This window comes from Meriones unguiculatus, chromosome 12 (assembly GCF_030254825.1).
Source record: "Meriones unguiculatus strain TT.TT164.6M chromosome 12, Bangor_MerUng_6.1, whole genome shotgun sequence".
Lineage (NCBI taxonomy): Eukaryota > Metazoa > Chordata > Mammalia > Rodentia > Muridae > Meriones > Meriones unguiculatus.
Window position 1 is genome coordinate 52,637,275 of NC_083360.1, and position 20,019 is coordinate 52,657,293.

The following is a 20,019-nucleotide window of genomic DNA, read 5'->3' on the forward strand; positions in this document are numbered from 1 at the left end:
AGTACTTTAATTCACGTTGTCAGATCAAGTAAATTCACTTTCCCGCTGCATTTCTGTCTCACTCAGTCCTGTGACACATTGCATGATGTCAGACCCAAATAGCATAGCTATCTGCTTTGCTGTTTTATTAACTCAGCTACAAATTATGCCCATAAACATCCCTGAAGGCACCCAAAAGTCAGGTTTAACTTTATATCTGGGTATCCTAAGACTCAATAAAGATGATGGCCAAAATTAACCACCTAAAAGTTGTAACTGACTGACTGAAAGGTGTTTTTAAAGGTTCCTTTAAGGGCATACAAAGGGGAGAAAAAGGTCTCCTGTAGGTAAATGTTGAAGTTGGCATGAATAGATTATGTTACTTTGGTTAAAAAAAACAAAGACCTCAGACCTGACCCTGGTGGACAGGAGGATTTAATTTAAGAAAGAGCATGGAATGTGAAAAGCATTTGATCAGCATGGATGAACCCAAAGGACTGTGACAAAGATATGGGAGCCAGTATCTACAAATTGTTGCCTCTGGATCTTTTTTTTTTTTTTTTTTTTTTTTTTTTACTATAATGCTCTTTTAAATGTATTGAGATAAACCATATCAATGTAAAGGTTTCCCATGTAAATAATATCTCCTGAGTTTTCTCACAAAGTGAACACATAGATACATGCTTTATGCTTTTCTACAAGATAACACAGGCAGAGTTTCATAGTAGTTGATCCTACCATAATCTACCCTGTTTTTCAAAATGCTTCCCCAGCCCACATTACCAACTACACATGGTACAAGTACCTGAGCTTGTCCTGCAGAGCAGTGGAGACCAAATAAAGTGACACAGAGCTCAATTGAGTAGTAACTATGATGCTATCTGTTCTTGAGGAACATTGATTATATCTTTTCATACTAATTGACTCCAGTTCCTGATTACAAATTTCAGGAAGAACTCAGAATCTGGATGGTAAGTTTTGGTTTACCTTGTGTAAGAGTGATGATTGCTAGGCAATGTGTTTCTTGGTTAGTCTCAGCTTTCTTGGAAAGGTTGAACCCATTTACTTTTAGAAGCTCACATTTACTTTGGGTTTCTAAATTGTGAAGCCTCTACACTCCTTTCTGAGTGTGCTCATCTAAGGGAAGCTTGGCATGTCAAGCTGATTCCTAGAGCTAGGGGTGAATCTAGTGGTTTAAGTAGACAAAGTATAAACATTCTTACTTCCGGGCTTCAACAAAAACCTAGGATGATTATTTCTCCTTTTGTTTTGTAGGTACCTTTTATATTTGCAAATTAAAAGAGACATTTTTCATGGTCGACTGCTGTGTTCCTTTTCTGATGCTGCCTATCTGGGTGCTTGTATCGTTCAAGGTGAGTCTAGTCCCAGAACACTTATCCCACTACAGCAGTGGACTATGGAACTTCATTCTATGGCTCTCCTCTCTGCTTCCCTGTAACCATCTGTCTTTGTCTATGGGGAAATCTATATATGATTATGTAGTTTTCAAAAGATTACCCTATTCACTTTCTCTCCCAAGTCATTGGTCCTGACAGAAGGCTGAGCTCCAGTGTTCACAGTGCTTATGCTCATATTTGAAGACTTTTAAAACCCCAAAAACTATACTATAGGGTCTTTTTTTTCCCAAAGAGATAGACCATCATTATACAAGACTTTTTATTTTGATGTATCATATGTTCTGAGTTTCAACTGTCAAATGTGAGGCCTAATAGACATATCATGGGGTTAAACCATATAAAGATAGTACATTTTAAACAATTATGGTCATTCTAGATCATATTTCATGTATTCATGCATGCATGTATTTTCTATAAATTCCTCAGCTTTTTAGTTATACAAAATGAAGAGACCACTGAATTCACAAATCTGTCTACTGAATCTTTATTCCCATTTCCTAGTCATTTTGTCAAACATAAATTTCTTAAGTTCTTTAAGCTTCAGTTATTTTCTATATAAGTTGAGGTAGTGATATAGAATTTCAAGACACCACTGTGAATTAAGCCAAAAAAAGTTTTGGACCATCAGAGGTGGCTGTTGTTCTTTTTAGGGATGAGCATATTCCCCAGAGTGTAGAGAAGACAGAATATACTCACCAGACTTGGAGTCTGGATGCTTCTATCTTTTTGTTTTAATGCTGGTTTAAAAAGAAAAATTTGATATGATTTCAAAGATTGATTTCTCATTTTGTAATTAGTTCATTTGTTTTTTTGAGATAATAGTATCATTACACCATTTCACCTTCCCTTTCCTCCTTCCAAAACCTCCCATATACCTCGCCTTGACCTTTCTCAAATTCATTGACTCTTTTTAAGTAATTTTTCTTACAAACAAACATACATACATTACACGTACCTTTTTTCTAAATAAAAGAATTGAACATGTTCAATTTGTATAATGTTCAACTTGTGCATATTTTCAGGAGTATGCATTTGGTATTAGATGACCAGTTTGTATGTTTTCCATGGCATGAGTATTTCTTCCATTCTCAGCATTTCTTTGTTGCCTGGAGTACTTTTTTGTAGGGTTTAGACCCACTTCTCCTGTCTATGTTTATTGTTTGTGTCCTTATTCAGCAGAGTTTAGGCAGTCATTTTGGTGAGAACTCATTGAAGTAGCTTCTGACAATCTAAGACACAATCCTCTGTTCCTCTGATCCTCTGAATCTTACTAGTTTTCTACCACCTCTTCCCCAATATTACCTGAGACTTAGGTGCAGGGGTTTGTAGATATATATCTGGTTTATATAATTCTGCATTTTGATTGGTTTTGTTTTCTGAATGCTCTCTGTTTGTTGCAAAGATAAGTTTCCATGATGAGGGGTGAGTATTGCAGGGCATTTGGGTTTCCACTTGGGGTTTAATAAAAAAGACACAGAAAGCATCTATATTGCTTAAGGCTATTTGCCTTTTTCTGGGCAGGCTCTCAGCTAACCTCTAATTTAACCCTACTTCCCTGCCACTGTGGTTCTCGCTGTCTCTGTTCCTCTTGCCATTCCTTCTTTTGCCATTCCTCTTCTGCCCCAGTTAAGCTCTGCCCCAGTTAAGCTGCCAGCTCTAATTCTCCAAAAAGCCACATTCTAGTCTGAACCAATCATAAGCAGAACATCCCAATCCATGTCTTTGGGCTGCACTTTGGCATTTGAGCACTGTGTGATCCTCGCCAGGGCAGCCTGCTTTTTAACAGGATAATCTCAGAGAATCTTCCTTAGGGCAGGTCAAGGAGAATAAGCCTTTACATATAGAAACCTGATGATGATCCATTGAGAGGACAATACCAGCTATTCTGCCAGCACTTAACTCTGTCTGGCACAACAACTTAACATTTGAAAATACAGAAACACATTTTTATACACTGGGAAGGTCATCCCAGATGGTGAGTAATACACTTACTGTGGTTTTCAGGACAAATGTTTAGAATGTACTAAGAGATTATGCTGGCTCAGTAAATTAGCAGTTACAGGTTCCAAGATCCATGGATTCACTAGCCCTGGGTAGTTGGTTAGCAAGCATCAGTTTTCTCTTATTGAGCAAGTCTTACGTCCAATTAGAGAAATGTTGGTTATGACAAGGTGTGTGTAACACTCACTACTGCAACTTTAGGGTTAGTGCCCCATGTTGGTTATTGTTGTGGTTAATAGGCATCACATCTGGGTAGGTCCATTGATTGCATTCCTTTTTTGAAAGGTTACATGATATTTTATGATTCCGTTAAAGCTAGTCCTCAAGGAGGAAGCTTTTAGGTCATTTCTAGATCAGGGGCCTCTGGGCCCCATTTTTTAAATCCATAGTATCTTCAGCAATAGGGGTTACTTTTCACCTATGAGGGGTAACCAAGAGCAATAACAATAGCCTGTAACATTTTAGGAGTTTCTTGAGCAGCTCTAACAAATAACTTTAAAAGGGACTTCTCATGCCTTGTGCTGAGGCTTTTATAAGACAATCTTTGGCTCTCAGATGGAGCTTCATCAGTCCACATGGGAAATTTTATTTGAACTATACATGTATACTTATACTTAAGTGTATTATATCTTTTTTAAGGTAAATGTTTACTATTTTAAGTCCTTCTTATTTGTTCAGACATTCTTACAATTATTTTTACCCTTTTCTCACCTGTATTTTTTATAACCTTTTCCCATCCTTAATTAGAGTCCCTTGCTTTTCCTTTTTTCTATTTCCCCATCAGATCATTTAACTTTCCATCTTTATTGTACTCCTATTCTTGTACCGTTGTAATGATCTATTTTTACTTTCTTTGTTTCTGCACTTACTCCAAGATAAATACTCATCTCTGAAAAATTATAAGATGTTTGCCTTTCTGAAAGTGAGTTACCTCGCTCAATATGATCATTTTAGAGCCATCCATTTATCTTCAAAGATCATTTTATTTTTATTTACAGCTGAATAGCATTCCATATTGTATTTGTATCACATTTTCATTATTCTATGATCAACTGAAAAACATTTAGGTTTTTTTTCCAGTCTGTAGTTATTCTGAATAAAGCATTAGTGACCATGTACCATAAAGCGTCTAGGGAATAGGATATTGAATAATTTGGACATGTGCTAATAAGAGATACTGATTTGGGTTTAGGTTTGTAACTATTGTCTACACTGATTTCTAAATTGGTCCAACCAGTTTACAGTCCCATCGATAGTGAATGAGGGTTCTCTTTTTCATACATTCTATTCAGCATTTATTGTTGGTTGTTGTTCTTGGCCATTCTAACAGAGATAAGATAAAATCGCCAAGCTGTTTTGATTTTGCCTTTTCACACTTACCAGGGATGATAAACATTTTTTAGCTGGTTTTATTCTTCCTCTTCCTCGTACTTCTATTTTTCCTCTTCTTCTTCTTGAGAACTCTCTGTTTATATCCCAGTCCAATTTTTTTGGATGGGTTAGAATTTTATTGATGGTAGTGATAGTTTTATTTTTTTAATCTTTTGGGTTTTTTTTTAGTTTTATATATTCTAAATATTAATCTTCCATCAGATGTGTAGCTAGGAAGGATTCTGTCCCATTCTATCCATTTCTCCTTAACTGATTGTTTCCTTCTTTAGCTATGAGGAAGCCTTTTAGTTTTATGAAGTCTTACTTGTCAGTTGGTGGTCTTAATTCCTGGGGAAATGAAATTTTATTCATGAAGTTCTGTCCTACAAAGAGATCTGAGCATGTTGATTTCATTTGTTAGGTGTGTGTCTGATATGAAAAGAGCAGGTTGGGGCAGAAGAAGAGGTGAGTAGGCTATTCCTTGAAATAGAAACTGGCTTAGGTGGAATGATGTCATGAGGACAAAGGGGACTGGGCTGATGGGCAGGCTATGCATCTTTGCATATCTGGAATATGAGTGTAGATGTGGCTAGGTGGAGAGGTTGAATGTGGCATGGGTTAGAGAACACACAAGGAACATCCTAGTAGAAAGCTAAATGTTATTTGTAGTATAGCCAAGAGTGGTTAGACTGAACTAGGACACTGGGTATGTGTCCCAGGATAGATCTGGCAAGTTAGGGAGGGTCTGAAGAGAGCAGAGCTAAGCAGCATCACCTAGCTAAATCCTAGAGAAGGAAGTCAGGATCTGGTTAGGTAGAAGGTTTGGTGGGACATGGAAAGAGCCTGTGGACTGGGAGGCAGGCAGAGCAAGTGCTGGTAGAAGCCTAGAGGTTGGTTGTGATACAAGCAAGGATGTTAGACAGCACTTAGGAATATCACACAGATTTTCCAGGATAGATGCTGGAGAAGGTACACTTCTATTGTTTAAATTATTTTTTAAGGAAAACGACAAGTGAGCCTGAGCCAAGGATGGGCCCAGTACCTAAGTGAAGAGCTCATCGGTTCTCTTTTCCTAGACCTATTGGAAGATAGCTAGATACATGGATTTCTCAATGGCTCCTGCTATCCTAGCAAGTTTTAGTATATATTTTACTTCCTTTTAATTTATTTATTATTATTTGTGCATGTATGTATCTACAGATATATTTGAGTGGATATGTACATATTATGGCATGCATTTGGCAGTTAAAGGACAAATTACAGGAGACAAAACTTGTTATCTCCTTCCATGATGTATGGCTTGGAGATATACCTCATGTCAGTTGGCAGCCTTAACTTTTGAGCCATCTCACTAAAACTCATCACGAATTCTAATGACATATTTTTTTAGGAGAAAAGATGGAAGAGAAAGAGGAAGAGAGAATCACTATGTCAGTTTCACACTGTATCTACAGAGAATAGCAAAAAAGTATATAGCAAAGTATGAGATGGTCACAACCTATCACTTTGTTGGCCTTCATTCTGTAAAAGAGAAACCTATCCTCCTGGATTTTTCCTTGTGTCTTTATCCTAACAAGCTTCATGTTTGTAGTATTTACCAGTACAAGCCTATCATCCCTTAACAAATTTTCCTGGAAGGAAAAAGACACACTCCTCTCCCCCTCCCCCCTAAAAAAAACAATATCCTTTTGTTTCCTCTACTCTAAAATCTGACATGTTGTCTTATTTAGGTTGTCTCTTGTGACCAAAAGCAGCATGGAAAGGAAAGGGTTTTATTTGCTTATACTTCTGTATCACACTTTGTCTTCAAAGAAGTCATTAAAGCAGAATCTTAGACACAAGAGCTGAGGCATAAGCCATGGAGGAATTCTAAGCTTAGTGGTTTATTCTAAATGGTTTATTCAGCCTCCTTCATATACTACCCAGGATCATCTAATTGGCTTGACACTACATCCAATGAGGTGGGATCCTTCACATCAATCATTCAAAAAAAAAAAAAAGCAAGCAAGCATTACATTATAGTCTTACTTCTACCAAATTGAGAAGTTCTTTTTTCAAATGATTCTAACTTGTATTATTTTGACATAAAGTTAACCAACTCAATAGAACCTTTGTCAACTTGACACACAAATACATCACTATTAAACCATAAACTTTTAGTTCCTATTTGTCCCCAAAATTTTATATTAATATCCATACCAAGACATAATACATTCAACTTTTAAAATCCTATAATTTTTAAAAATTCAAGTCCTTTAAAAGTTTAATTTTTTTTTAAATATTCAGTTTCTTTTTAAAGTTCAAAGTCTCTCTTAAACATACAAAATCTCTCTAAATTCTCCAGCCTCTATAAAACTCCAAAGTCTTATTATATAAGTTCTAATTCTTTTGACTGCAGGCTTCTATAAAATACAATTTAAAAAATAGTTAAATACTTTCTTAATGCAAGAAAAAACATTCAGGGCACAGCAAGACCAAATCAAAATTCAACAGTATAAAATGTTCAGTGCTGGTTGACAGGGACCCACTCACTATTTTTTAGGCTCTAAATGGCTTTGGCAATTCCACTTGTCTAGCTCTGCAACCTGCAGCACACACAGACTGTTTCCTATACATGAGTTCACTCCACTTTACAGCTGCTGCTGTTCTTGGTGATCATCCCATGGTACTGATTTCTCCAAAATGCTAGGGTCTCTGCTAGGATTGGATTATGTCTTTACCAGTAGATTCTCTTCAGCTTGCTTCAGGGAACCTCACCCTGCCAAATGGTGCCAAACCTCAAATTCCTTCCGTGACCTCTTCCTGGAACTTCTGTTACAACTGAACTGTACCTTTGCCTTTAGACTTTCCTGTCCTCTCACCTTGCCAAGGCTCAGATTTACTTCATGATTCTTTCATGTCTTCAAAAACCAGTGCTTTCTGGATGCTGCCAGCAGGATCCCTACAACCACAGATTCTGTGTGCTGACCCCGAGAGAAAACTTCCCAGAAGATTTCACCTGAATGATAATGGTGTTTTCCCAATTACAACTGATTATTCCAATTCTTAATTCAAATTTCCATTTAAATGGCCCTAATTGTTAAAGGGCCTCTGAAACTCCACAACATAGGCATGATAAAACACCCTGACCATGAGCTACATGGGGAAGAAAAATGTGCATTTGGCTTACACTTCCACCTCACAGCCCATCCTCAAGAAAGATAGAAGGAACTCAAGACATGCACTGAAGCAGAAGCCACGAGGAGTGCCATGTACTCATTTGCTTCTCCTAGCTTATTCAGCCTACTTTTTGACACACTTGCCTAGGGCTGGCTCCACCACCCTTCCCCTGTGAGCTGAGCCCTTCCACATCAGTCATTAACCAAGAAAATATACTGTGGACTTGCCTACCAGCAAATCTTACAAAATGATATTCTCAAATGAGAGTCCCACTTACCAAATGTCTCTAACATATGTCAAAAAAAAATGACATAAAACTAAAGAAAATGTGTACTGAAGGGATCCAATTTCCTATTGATGAAACATTGTCCATTCATTTATGGTAAACAGAGCTAATGTGTTGCACCAAGTCCACTGTTAGGTGGGAGGGCCTGTCAAGTGTACTTCTGGAAACCAGTTTGAGTTATTCTTCATTCCATTGCTGATATTTCTGTTCATGTCTTGATTAATCAGTCTTCCTTTTGTTCCAACTATTCTCCATTTGGTTCCTGAAGATAATGGGATTCCGCAGACATTTTTTTCTACCTACAGTCTCATAACATGCTGACTATTACTTTGGGCTACACCGTGGTACACCTCATAAATTAGATAGGACAATAGAACTCATTTAATTTCTTGATTTTGTACTCAAAACACTGTTTGAGACTATTGCTTCTAATCAAAAAGAAAGTTCTGTAGGGTACATTTTTATGTTTTACTCATGACTATGACACTAACAGTGAGCACCAAAGTTGCCTCTCAATTTTAATAATCATGATTGATGTTGTGAAAGCCAAAGCTTACAACATATACCATTCTTTATATCCTTTCTTGCAGCTATGTCTAATATGTATGCCTAGAAGAGGGATTTCTTAATCATAATATTTAGCTTAATACTCCCACATTGTTCTCTATAATTGTGTGCATCTGTACACACATTTCTGTTTTCTCATGTCACTGCCACCTTACATTTTTTTAAGAAGAGTATAGACATAGAGTGACATTTTTATTTTGCTCGCATGTATCTTGTTTATTATAACTTAGAGCATCTCTTCCTATCCATTTTGGTTTAATATGTCATGTGTTTAGATATACTGAGCATTTCTCTTATTGATCATCCTAATCATTTTCTTATCAGTTTGTAGGGATTCTATATATGAGGCCTATAAACCTGAGATATTGCAAGTATATTGCTTAAAGTTGACATGTCTTATTTTAACTAAAATGCAGTTTAACATAATCAAATTAATCAATCTCTCTCCTATTTGTTTAAGGTTTTTTAGGGCTTTAGCAGTATTTGTATAACTTTTTATTTGAAATTTTTCATGCAATGTATTTTGCATGAAATACATCATCTATCACCTCTGCCAGTGCCAACCAAATTTTCTTTACCTCTTTACTCACCCAACTTCATGTTTTTTCTCTCTTTCAGAACAAAAAAAGCCATCTTCATCCAAAAATGTACAAGAAACAAAAAAGGGAAATCAAAGCATACAATAAATAAAACCCAACATGAAAAAACAATACCAAAACAAACTAAAACTTGGCTTATGGGGACCATTTCATTCAAATCACCTCAGATTCTTCTATGTTGTTACATTTTTCAGTATATGATCCACACTGTGCAATCCTTTGTCAGCAGTTTGAGACAGGGTATTCTTTTTTTTATTATTTTATTTTTAATTTTTTATTTAACTTTTATTAATTACACTTTATTCATTTTGTATCCCCCCCATAAGCCCCTCCCTCCTCCCCTCTTGATCCCACCCTCCCTCCCCTTTCTGCATGCATGCCCCTCCCCAGGTCCACTGATAGGGGAGGTACTCCTCTCCTTTCTGATCTTAGTCTATCAGTTCTCATCAGAAGTAGATGCATTGTCATCTTCTGTGGCCTGGTAAGGCTGCTCCCTCCTCAGGGGGAGGTGATTAGAGAGCAGGCCAATCAGATTATGTCAGAGGCAGTCCCTCTTCCTATTATTATGTAACCCACTTGGACACTGAACTGCCATCGGGTACATCTGTGCATGGGTTCTAGGTTATCTCCATGAATAGTCCTTGGTTGGAGTATGAGTCTCTGGGAAGTTCCCTGTGTTCAAATTTTCTTGTTCTGTTGCTCTCCTTGTGGAGTTCCTGTCCTCTCCAGCTCTTGCTATTTCCCACTTCTTATATAAAATTCCATTCACTCTGCCCGACAGTTGGCCATCAGGCTCAGCATCTGCTTTGATAGGGTATTCTTTATCTAATAAATACTAACTGAGAATATGACCTCCAGGAAGCTTTTCAAGAAAGAAACTTTAGATGCTAAAAAGGTCTTTGACAAAATCCAACACTCTTTCATGATGAAAGTCCTCGAGAGATGAGGCACACGGGTCATTTCTCAGTATAATAAAGGCGTTATAAAGATAAAGTGGCCATCAACCTAAATGGAGAGAAACTGAAAGTATTTCTACTAAAATTGACAAGACAAGGTTGTTCACTTTCTCCATACCTATTTGATATAGTGCTTAAAATCTTAGCTAGAGCAGTAAGATAACTGAAGGACATCAAGGGGATAGGAAGAAGTCAGAGTATCATGTTTATTTTATTTTTTATTTTTATTATTAGTTACATTTTATTAACTCTGTATCCCAGCTGTATCCAGCTCCCTCATTCCCTCCCAACCCCACCCTCCATCCCTCATCTCCTCCCTGCCCCTTTCATCTGACCCTGTTTTATCATGTATCTTCAGAACTGGCTGCAAAGTCCTCCTCTGTGGCCTAGCAGGGTTGCTTCTCCCTTGGGACATGGGGAGGTCAAAGAGCCTGCCATTGAGTTCATGTCAGAAATAGTCCCTGTTCCTTATTTCCTGAGCTACCATGGCCTACATCCGAGCAGAGGTTTTAGGTTATATCCATACATGGTTCTCAGTTAGAGTAACTTTATTTGCAGACGATATCATAGTATACACAAATAACCCTAAAATTCCACCAGAAAATTCCTCCAGCTAAAAAACATGTTCAGAAAACTAGCAGGATGGAGAATTAATTAAGTCACCAAAACCAGTAAATTTACTATAATTTCTATATACAAATGACAGATAGACTGAGAAAATAATCAGGAAAACACCCCCTATCACAATACTGTCAAAAACATAAAATATTATGGGTTAACTCTAATCAAGCAACTGAAAAACTTATATAATAAAAACTTTAAGACATTGAAGAGAGAAAATGAAGAAAATATTAGAAGATAGAAATCATCTCACATGCTCATGGATCACTATCATTAATATAGTGAAAATTGTGATCCTACCAAAAGCAATCTACAGATTCATTGTAGTTCCTATCAAACTTCCAATATACTTCCTTACAGAACCGAAAAGGACAATTTTTAGCTTCATATGGAGACACAATAATCCCACGATAGCTAAAACACTCCTGAATAATAAAAGAAGTGCTGAAGGACTCACCATTCTGACTTCAAATTACACCACAGAGTTATAGTAACTAGCCAGCATAGACAAAACTTACTGACAGATGTATCTATCCTGAGTCTCAAAGGACCAGCATATCTATCAAGGATCTAGGCTATTGTTCTTTCTTCCTGTCAATTTGTGAGTAACATATGTACCTTTATTCGCTGAAAAAAAAAATCTGACAGAGGAGAAAGTATGAAATATGTTTGAATATTGAATATACAGGCACAGAATTATATCAGTGAGTTTGATTTTAAGCTAAATCTCTTCTTTTTTATTAAATTTTTATTTTTTATATTAATTACAGTTTATTCACTTTGTATCCCAGCTGTAGGCCCCTCCTTTATTCCCTCCCAATCCCACCCTCCTTCCCTGTCTCTTCTCCTCTCATTCCCCTCTCCAAGTTCACTGATAATGGAGGTCCTTCTCCCCTTTCATCTAACCCTAGCTCATCAGGTCTCATCAGGATTGGCTGCATTGTCCTCCTGTGACCTGGCAAGGCTGCTCCTCCATCAGGGGGAGGTGATCAAAGAGCCAGCCACTGAGTTCATGTCAGAGACAGTCGCTCTTCCCCTTATAGGGAACCACTTCATTATATGAATGAAGAGGCATCCTACAGAACATGTAAAAATGTTTACAACTATGTGTTTAACTGAGTGTTAATATCTACACTATACAGAGGACTAAAAAAAAAAAAAAAAAAAAAAAAAACTAAAAGTAAGGAAAAATAAGAAACCAATTTTAAAATGTGGCATGGAACTAAAAAAGTTTGCAGAAATACACATACAAATGGCTGGTGATGCTGTGTCATAAACCAGACCTTGTTTATATTCTTTAATCCTTAGAACGTTAGAATCACCAGAGGGAGCTCTTATCCTTACCCATCAGGGAAATGCAAATTGAAACTTCTTTGAGATGTTACATCTTACCATGGTTAGAACTAAGATTAAAAATAAAACAAACAAAGAAAAAAAAGTGGGGAGCAGAACACTTACTCACTACTCGGGGGAGTGCTGACTACTGCAGCCATTATGGAAATCAGAGAGGAGGTTCCTCAAAGAACTGTAAAAGCTCTACCTTACAACCTTGTATACTATTCAACATGGGGTTTTGAATGTATGGATATGGATTTTATGGTTTCCAAATTCAAAATGTATGTGTTGTGACCTACTTCATATATAATTTTACATGAACACTCAAAACTTATTCTGAGTTTGAAAAATAGTAAACATATTGAGTAAACAATACTCAACATGGAGCACAACAGATCTCTCGAGTATATCTTTTGTACAAGACTTAAATTTTATGTCCTTTGACTAACTGAAGGGTGCTAATTCTGACGATAACAGTGGTTTTTACTAACATTTAATGGCTGAAAAGTCCTATGAATCTGTGGGAAATCTGAAACAATAAAATTGTTCAGCATCCTAAATGTCAATAGTATCTTAATGAAAAACAAAATGGTTTAAATCGTTTTAGGGTACAGAATATCATGCACAGAAAGGGTAACTTGTATCCACATTTATATAGTCACATGTAAACATGAATATGTCCCTGGAAAATGAGGTTGATGGTTTCCTGATAAGTACAAATGTGTTATATGTGTAAGTTCAGTCTATGATCTTATTTTGAATGGTGGGAGACAGAGTATGTGTCCTGATTGTGTTGTTTTAAATTTCTCTTTTTTTTTCCTCCAATTTTTGATGATTACAGCTGAGTTTGGTGATTACTATCCTGATGAACATCCTGAGAATTATATCAGTGAGTTTGAGATTTTTCCCAAGCAATCACAGAAGTTGGAAAGAAAAATCAAGGAAATTCATAACAATGAACTCAGGTAATTTGAGTGGAAATATAAAGAAAAGCATTCTTACTATGTAAAAAATGAGAATCATGTGAAGCCAAAGTATTTGAAATCTAAATAGACAGCTTCATGTTGCAGGAAAACATTTCTGGGCTCCACAAAGGATGACTTAGCATTTCAGTAGTGTAAGATTTTTTTTTTCTAAAATAGGTGCCTGTGAATGATCAAAAGTAAGAGAAGCTATGTATTTTATTATACAAATACATTACTAACCCTTCTGAGTTTCTGAAAATGAATCTTAGGTTTATAAGTCATCATCTTTATTTTAACCTTGCTTTTTGTGTGTGTGTATCTCTTGGTAGAAGTGTTGACTTTAAGTAGAATTAACGTTATTGAAAAGGTTCCATTTTCTGATTTCAAGATGATGAAGCAGTATATGTTACTCTTTTGCTTGTCCCTAATGAAATGATGATGCACACAACAGATATTATATGAAAGAAGTTTATTGGATGGAGATGGAGAGAGACAGAAAAAGAGAGAGAGCGAGACATGATGGGGGTGAGGGGCCACCTGGACAGATAAAGGGAGGGTAAGAGAGAGAAGAGAGCACAAGAGCAAGAGAGAGACAAAGTGGCTGTTTGGTCCTTTTATAGTTCTGTGCAATTGAACTGCTCCTCCCAGGTGTATCTACCTGGTGGGTGACACATGATGACATCATAGGTTACTAGGCAACCCAGAAGCAGGCTGCCTAAATACTAACACCTAACACTTCACAATAATAACTCTAGAGAAATAATTGTTAAATTGAAGAATCAAATTGAATAGGATATCACTGAGTATCAGACACCATTGCTATTATACACATTGCACACACTGACCCAATTAATCTTCACAAGAATGTAGGAAGGAGATACTATGGTTGTTTTTCCATTATGTGTGTAGGAGCTTGGTCTAAAGAGGTTAAACAATGTATACATTTCTGGGATTTGAATTCAAGCATAAATAAATGGAACAAAATGAAGCTTAGGAACATTGCCAACTTGGAATTCAGGTAACTTAGGTTATAATAACTAACTACAGTTAGTTGGAACTGAGATTGTGTACAAATCACAGAAGAATAATATAGCAGTAGCATAGAAGACAGTGCTATGTTGATTATGAAGAATTGCAAACTGGTTTCTCTCTCCTCCTGTGGTCTGGACCTCTAGTAATCAAGAAAGTAGTCCCTGGGACACGCTTTGTTTTGTTTTTGTTTTATTTTGGGAATTTTATTTTTGTTTTGTTTTGTTTTGTTTTGTTTTGTTTTTGATTCTCATAGTACATGTGAGAATGTACTATGGCTACTCAAAGTGGTAGCATATTTCAACTTTAAAAAGATAACCTCTATTTTCAAAATACTTAAACAACACAGCTTTACACTAATTCCCAAAACACTATATACCAATTTGAGAATCATCTTCTTACCTTAGAAAATCATCTTCTGCTTCTTCTTCTCCTCCTCTTTTTCCTCCTCCTCCTCTTTTTCTTCTATGTTCTTTTGAGATAGGATTTCTCCATGTAGTCTCGGCTGTCCTAGAACTCACTCTGTAGGCCAGGCTTGGCTTGAACCCACAAAAATCCCCCTGTTGGTGTACTTTAAAAGAAAACCCTTTTATTTACATTTTTTTTCTTTTTCTCCCTACTCCATCCCTATTCCTTCCAACACCCCAACACCAGGTAGGAGAGTGAAAGTGTTAATGGGAGAGGGGCGAAGTTCTTTCTTAGAGGCTTCCTGCTTGTCAGGGTCTTTGGGTTCCTTGAAGCCAGTCCACTTCTCATTTCAGGAGATCTCCATCTTCTTGTTTCACAACATCAGCTAGGAGCAGCAAGAGGGAAGCAGGAGCAGCGTCATTCTTTCTCTGATTTCCACACTCTCTGGGCGCTAGCATTTATTATCTCTCCACAGTCCTCAGATTTAAACTATCTGCAGCTGCAGAGAGCTCATCTCAGAGCCCGCATTAGGCAAATAGTCTGCTGCTGTGGAACATCTGAATCAGTCTCATATCCCACACCTGAGACCAAAACAAAAACATGTTTATATCCACAAAATCCTCCCACCTCTGCCTTCCAAAGAAATGTTTTGGAAATAGATACAAAATATTTACTACTCTTATGTTTTGAAAATAAATGTTAGGGTTCTTCTTCTTTCTGTGTGATACTGGGGACTGAACCTAAGTCATCAAGCATGATAAGCAAGGGTTCTACTATGAAACTGTATCTGCAGCCCTTTTTAACTTTTAATTTTAATCTGACTAAATTGTCCAGTATGATCTAGAACGCTCTATATAATCCATGTGGGCATTGAACTTGTGATCATCTTGCTCAGCTTCCAGAGTAATTGGGATTCCAGGCCTATACCATAAGACTTAGATTTCATTATTCTGTTTTTCTTTCTTTCTTCTTTTCTTTCTCACATTATCTTTTTTTCTTCCCCTTTTCTTAATAGAGGGTAGTTTTTAGGGACATTTAGGAACATATCAAAATTAAGAAGACTATAGAGAACTTGCCCATATGCTCACCTTCTGCTCCCATGCATGGTTATTCTTTTATATTAGGGGTATCCCTGTCTGGAGAGTAAGACTAATTACAATTAAGGAACCTAAATGGATACAATGACACACTATAGTCAATAACACTATAATTAACATAAGGGCTCACGCTGAGTATACATTCTATGTATTTTCACAAGTATATTATTATATGTAAATATATCATTATGAGATCATATAAAATAATGTCTGTTTTTAAAATTATTCCTATCCGTAACAACTTTTAGAAGCTATCAATCATTTTACTTTGTCTGTGGTTTTGACTTTTCCAAAAATCATTGTTATAATTATAAAGTCTGTAGCCTTTCATCCACTTAGTAATATACATTTTATATTTCTGCATTGTTTTACAGAATTTTCTGCAAAGTTTTCACATCCTCTGACATGTTTGTTTACTTACCGAACCTCATGTGCCCACCACCTCCTTCCTTGGGGGAGAGTTTATGTTTGGAGGAAATTGCTAAACAATTTGATATGATACTTCATTTACTGAAGTTGTTAATAGACCACAACAGCTCTGAAGGAGTCCTTGAGATCCGTGATATTTCTGTACACACACTCTTCACTTTCTTAGCATACAGCCATATTGTAACTATTCAGCTCTGCTTTTTTAGGGATTAGAATATATATATAGAAATTATAAATGAATTAGCCATAATCATGACTGAATGAGACTTTTTTGATTAAAATGTAGAGTCACGCTTGCCCACTAGACTGATTTTGCTGACTCCTATTGTAAATATGTGAATGTTTGACTAGAATCAATTTCTACTTTACTCACCTGACTGTAGATCATTTAAGTCAGCAAAAGACACATTTGTTTTTTCATATACAAAAAAAATCTCCTTTTAGTTTATAAATATCATTAAGTTTGATGTATATAGGTGAAGTCCCAGTATTGAGATCAATTTAAAATAGCTTATTTGTGAAAAACAGAAAGAGTGGGTTGACTTACCATTTCAGAGACTTTCAGTCCATGTCTTATTCAGAATTACATTGCTGTAAAGAGACACCATGACCACAGCAACTCTTATAAAAGAAAACATTTGATTCAGCCTGGATTATAAATTCAGAGGTTTAGTGCATTATAATCATGGTGGAAAGTATGGTGGCATGCAGACAAACATGGTGCTAGAGCATGTCTGAGAGCTCTTCATCTGATAAGCAGGCAAAGAGAGACACTGGCGTGCCTGGTGTGAGCATCTGAAACGCCAAAGCCCGTCCTAGGAACAGGCTTCTTCCAATAAGGCCACACATACTCCAGCAGGTCACACCTTCTAATCCCTGTCAAACACTGCCAATCCCTGACCAAACATTCAAATCTGTAAGATTATGGAAGCCCTTTTATTCAAACCACTATAGTCCATTATAGTAGAGAGCTTTTAGATCATCCAAAAGAGGGGTGAAAGAAAAAAAGAAGTAGGGGAAGACAGAGCCAGACTAACTGAGATAGAGAGAGATTCATTGATTTCTTCCTTTCCATCTTTTTTTCTCTTTCTGACCCTGCTACATAGGATTGTGCATCTCACAATAGTTAACCTTTCCAGCCTGCCTTTACAGACATACTAAGAGGTAAATCTTATCAATATCCTAGTATCTTCTCAGTCCAATCAGGTTGACAAATTAAGCTATTACTGATGGCCTGGGTAAGGTTTTCAACTGATTCACAGTCAAGGTAGGATTCCCCATTGTTTTTTTTTTTTATTTGTTTGTTTGTTTGTTTTTGTTTTTTTCACTTCTTTATTACCTAATGCCTTGAAAGATTTTTTTTTCCTAAGGATAGTGAGACATCTCAATTTGTAAAGGAACTTGCTGTTAGTCCTAACAACCTGACTTCATTTCCTGTAAGTAACAGTGGAAGAAAAGAACCAATTATTGCAAGTGTCTTCTGACCTCTCTACATGTTGTTGAATGCTCATGGCTATAAAGTACATTCATACATACATACATAATACAAGAATTTATCTAAGTGGTCATATCCATGAAACAGCAATTAATTCACTTGCTACTTTTTATTACTGAAAAAAAGCCATACGAACCATTCAGTGCTCTGAGCTGTTGAGAGGTCATTTGCCATAAGCAAAGTTCAGTGATAACCTGTTTCTATGCTTGAGAGGCTCTTAGAGTCCACAGTAATAGTCCTTCTCATTATAGTCCTTGGGCTACACTCTAACCCAGATATATATATATACTCTGGGCCAAATAATAATTTTGTCATTTTAAACTAATGTCTCTTCCTCTAGGGTTCAGCATCTTTGTAGCTTGGTGGTTTGGTTACACTGAGGCATGACATCTCTGTAACATTGAGACAAAATCTGAATTGTCACAACGCTTGCTTTGCCAATTCATCTTTTGCCTCCATTGGTATTACATATTAACTGCCATGTGTCATAGATAAAAAAACAGAGCACAGAGAAATTACCTGATTCACTTAAGGGTATATGAATATGAAACTCTAACATGAGACTGAAGACCTGTGTTTCTATGTGTAGTGTTGTAAACTTTTTCTGCACTACTGCTTTCCCAAGGCCTTTGTCCTGCATGGCCTCAGTTTATCTTCACTCTCTTCTTATACCAGAGCTTCTGTCCATATTTGCCATGCTTTTTCTAATGTTAGGCATGCAGATAGGAGCTTTCACTATATACCATCTCTCTAAGTGAAAGATTAGAAGTGAAAAGCTGGGGACTTTCCTTTCCAGTGCAGATACAGAAAGATATGCCACACTGATTCCCTCTAACTCTAAATAAACAAATGAAGCATCAAAATTATAGTTTTTAGCTCATCTGAGATCTGAGGACAGATAAAATCTAGCATGTCGTTGTTGTTGATGTTGCTGCTGCTGCTCTTGTTATTGTCATTCTCCTCAAAGAATGGAGAATGTTAGAAAGGAGAGGAACATGCCACAAATAGAAGTAACAACAAGTAGTCAAACATTTAACCTGCAGGACAATTCAACTATTTCTCTCTCAAATACCACATATATCAGCTAGGGTAAGACACATTCTGCCCATGGTAAGGCTGGGACAAATAGGGAAGAAAATGATTTTACAATGCCCAAATTGTCAGTAATAGGCCTGAAGCGCACAGGAGTTTCCCTACTGACCTCAGATTCTACAGTCAAACTGTAAACTCTCTCTGGAGTCTTATGAACACTAAAACCCAGCATCCCACTGAAGGCAGGTCTTAAGAGAATGCCCAAACATTTGAAACCAAATGTGAGGAAATTTTAAAATTGCAGCAATATAGCATGGCAAATTCCAAACCAAGTTGCAGCAAAGTCTAACTCAAATAGATAATTCCACTGCTGAGCATGAAAATGTTCTGTTGGTCTTCTTCTTGGTAAGTTTAATTCTGGAGCTTCTCTGTCCAAACAGGTCAGGCAGAACCAAACCCACTGCTTTTTCTGCTTGTTGTAGTTTATAGTCAGTTCAGTTATGGCTAGTAATTGTCTACATCACATTATAAATTAGAGGTGACTCATAAACATTTGTTCTTGGGTGCTACATGTCTTTATATTGTCTGTGAAGACAATATAATACTAAAATAAGACCAATATGAGAGAGACTGTTTCTTTTTACCTAAAGTTGTCAGGACATGTAATATAAGAATGAAAGTATAGCTAAAACACATGATTATTCAATCTCAGTAAAATTAGTAGAATCTTAAGAGAATTATCTCTGTCTCTCAAGGGAAAAAATGCAACTATTCTCTGGTCTTTCTTTTCACTAGAGAAACTTTATTTTGCAGATCTCTGTGGCCACACTTAAAATTCTTCCAGAAACAAATGTCCAATGTGAGACTGAAAGAACAGAATTTAATTACTTACTGTGAAAGCAAATTATTAAATGACTTTTTCCTCAATAATTTGGGGGTCTCAGGAGCTAAGTTAATTGAATAGTCTTCCCTTTGCTGCTATGACTCTATCCTCTTGCCTTCTCCAACATTTGCACTGAGCATTTTTTCTGTATAAATTTATCAACTAAATTCATTTGAATGCTTAGTTAGCAGAAATCTGCACACAAGCCCAAGCAAGCAAAACTGACATACGGATTTATATTTTATCAATGATCTTTTTCTTTGCTGTTTCTAAACATTCTAACTGACACTTCCCTTCAGTAGGTTTTCTGAGGTAACAATGGAGCAAATGCTAAATCCAAGGGAAAGAAAATGGGAAAAACTAAGCCTAATCCTCATGTGAAACCACAA

At 36.6% G+C, this 20,019-nt stretch overlaps 1 protein-coding gene across 4 annotated transcripts in view; it reads left to right on the forward strand.

The window, feature by feature from the left end:
• Frmd3 (FERM domain containing 3) overlaps positions 1–20,019 on the forward strand; it is a 178,977-nt gene that overhangs the window by 94,746 nt on the left and 64,212 nt on the right. For all 4 annotated transcript variants that reach the window (XM_060365719.1, XM_060365722.1, XM_060365721.1 and 1 more), the window contains 2 exons: positions 1,255–1,352; positions 13,134–13,257. In XM_060365719.1, coding sequence (XP_060221702.1) covers positions 1,255–1,352; positions 13,134–13,257 — 222 coding nt within the window. The remainder of the gene's footprint in view (positions 1–1,254; positions 1,353–13,133; positions 13,258–20,019) is intronic.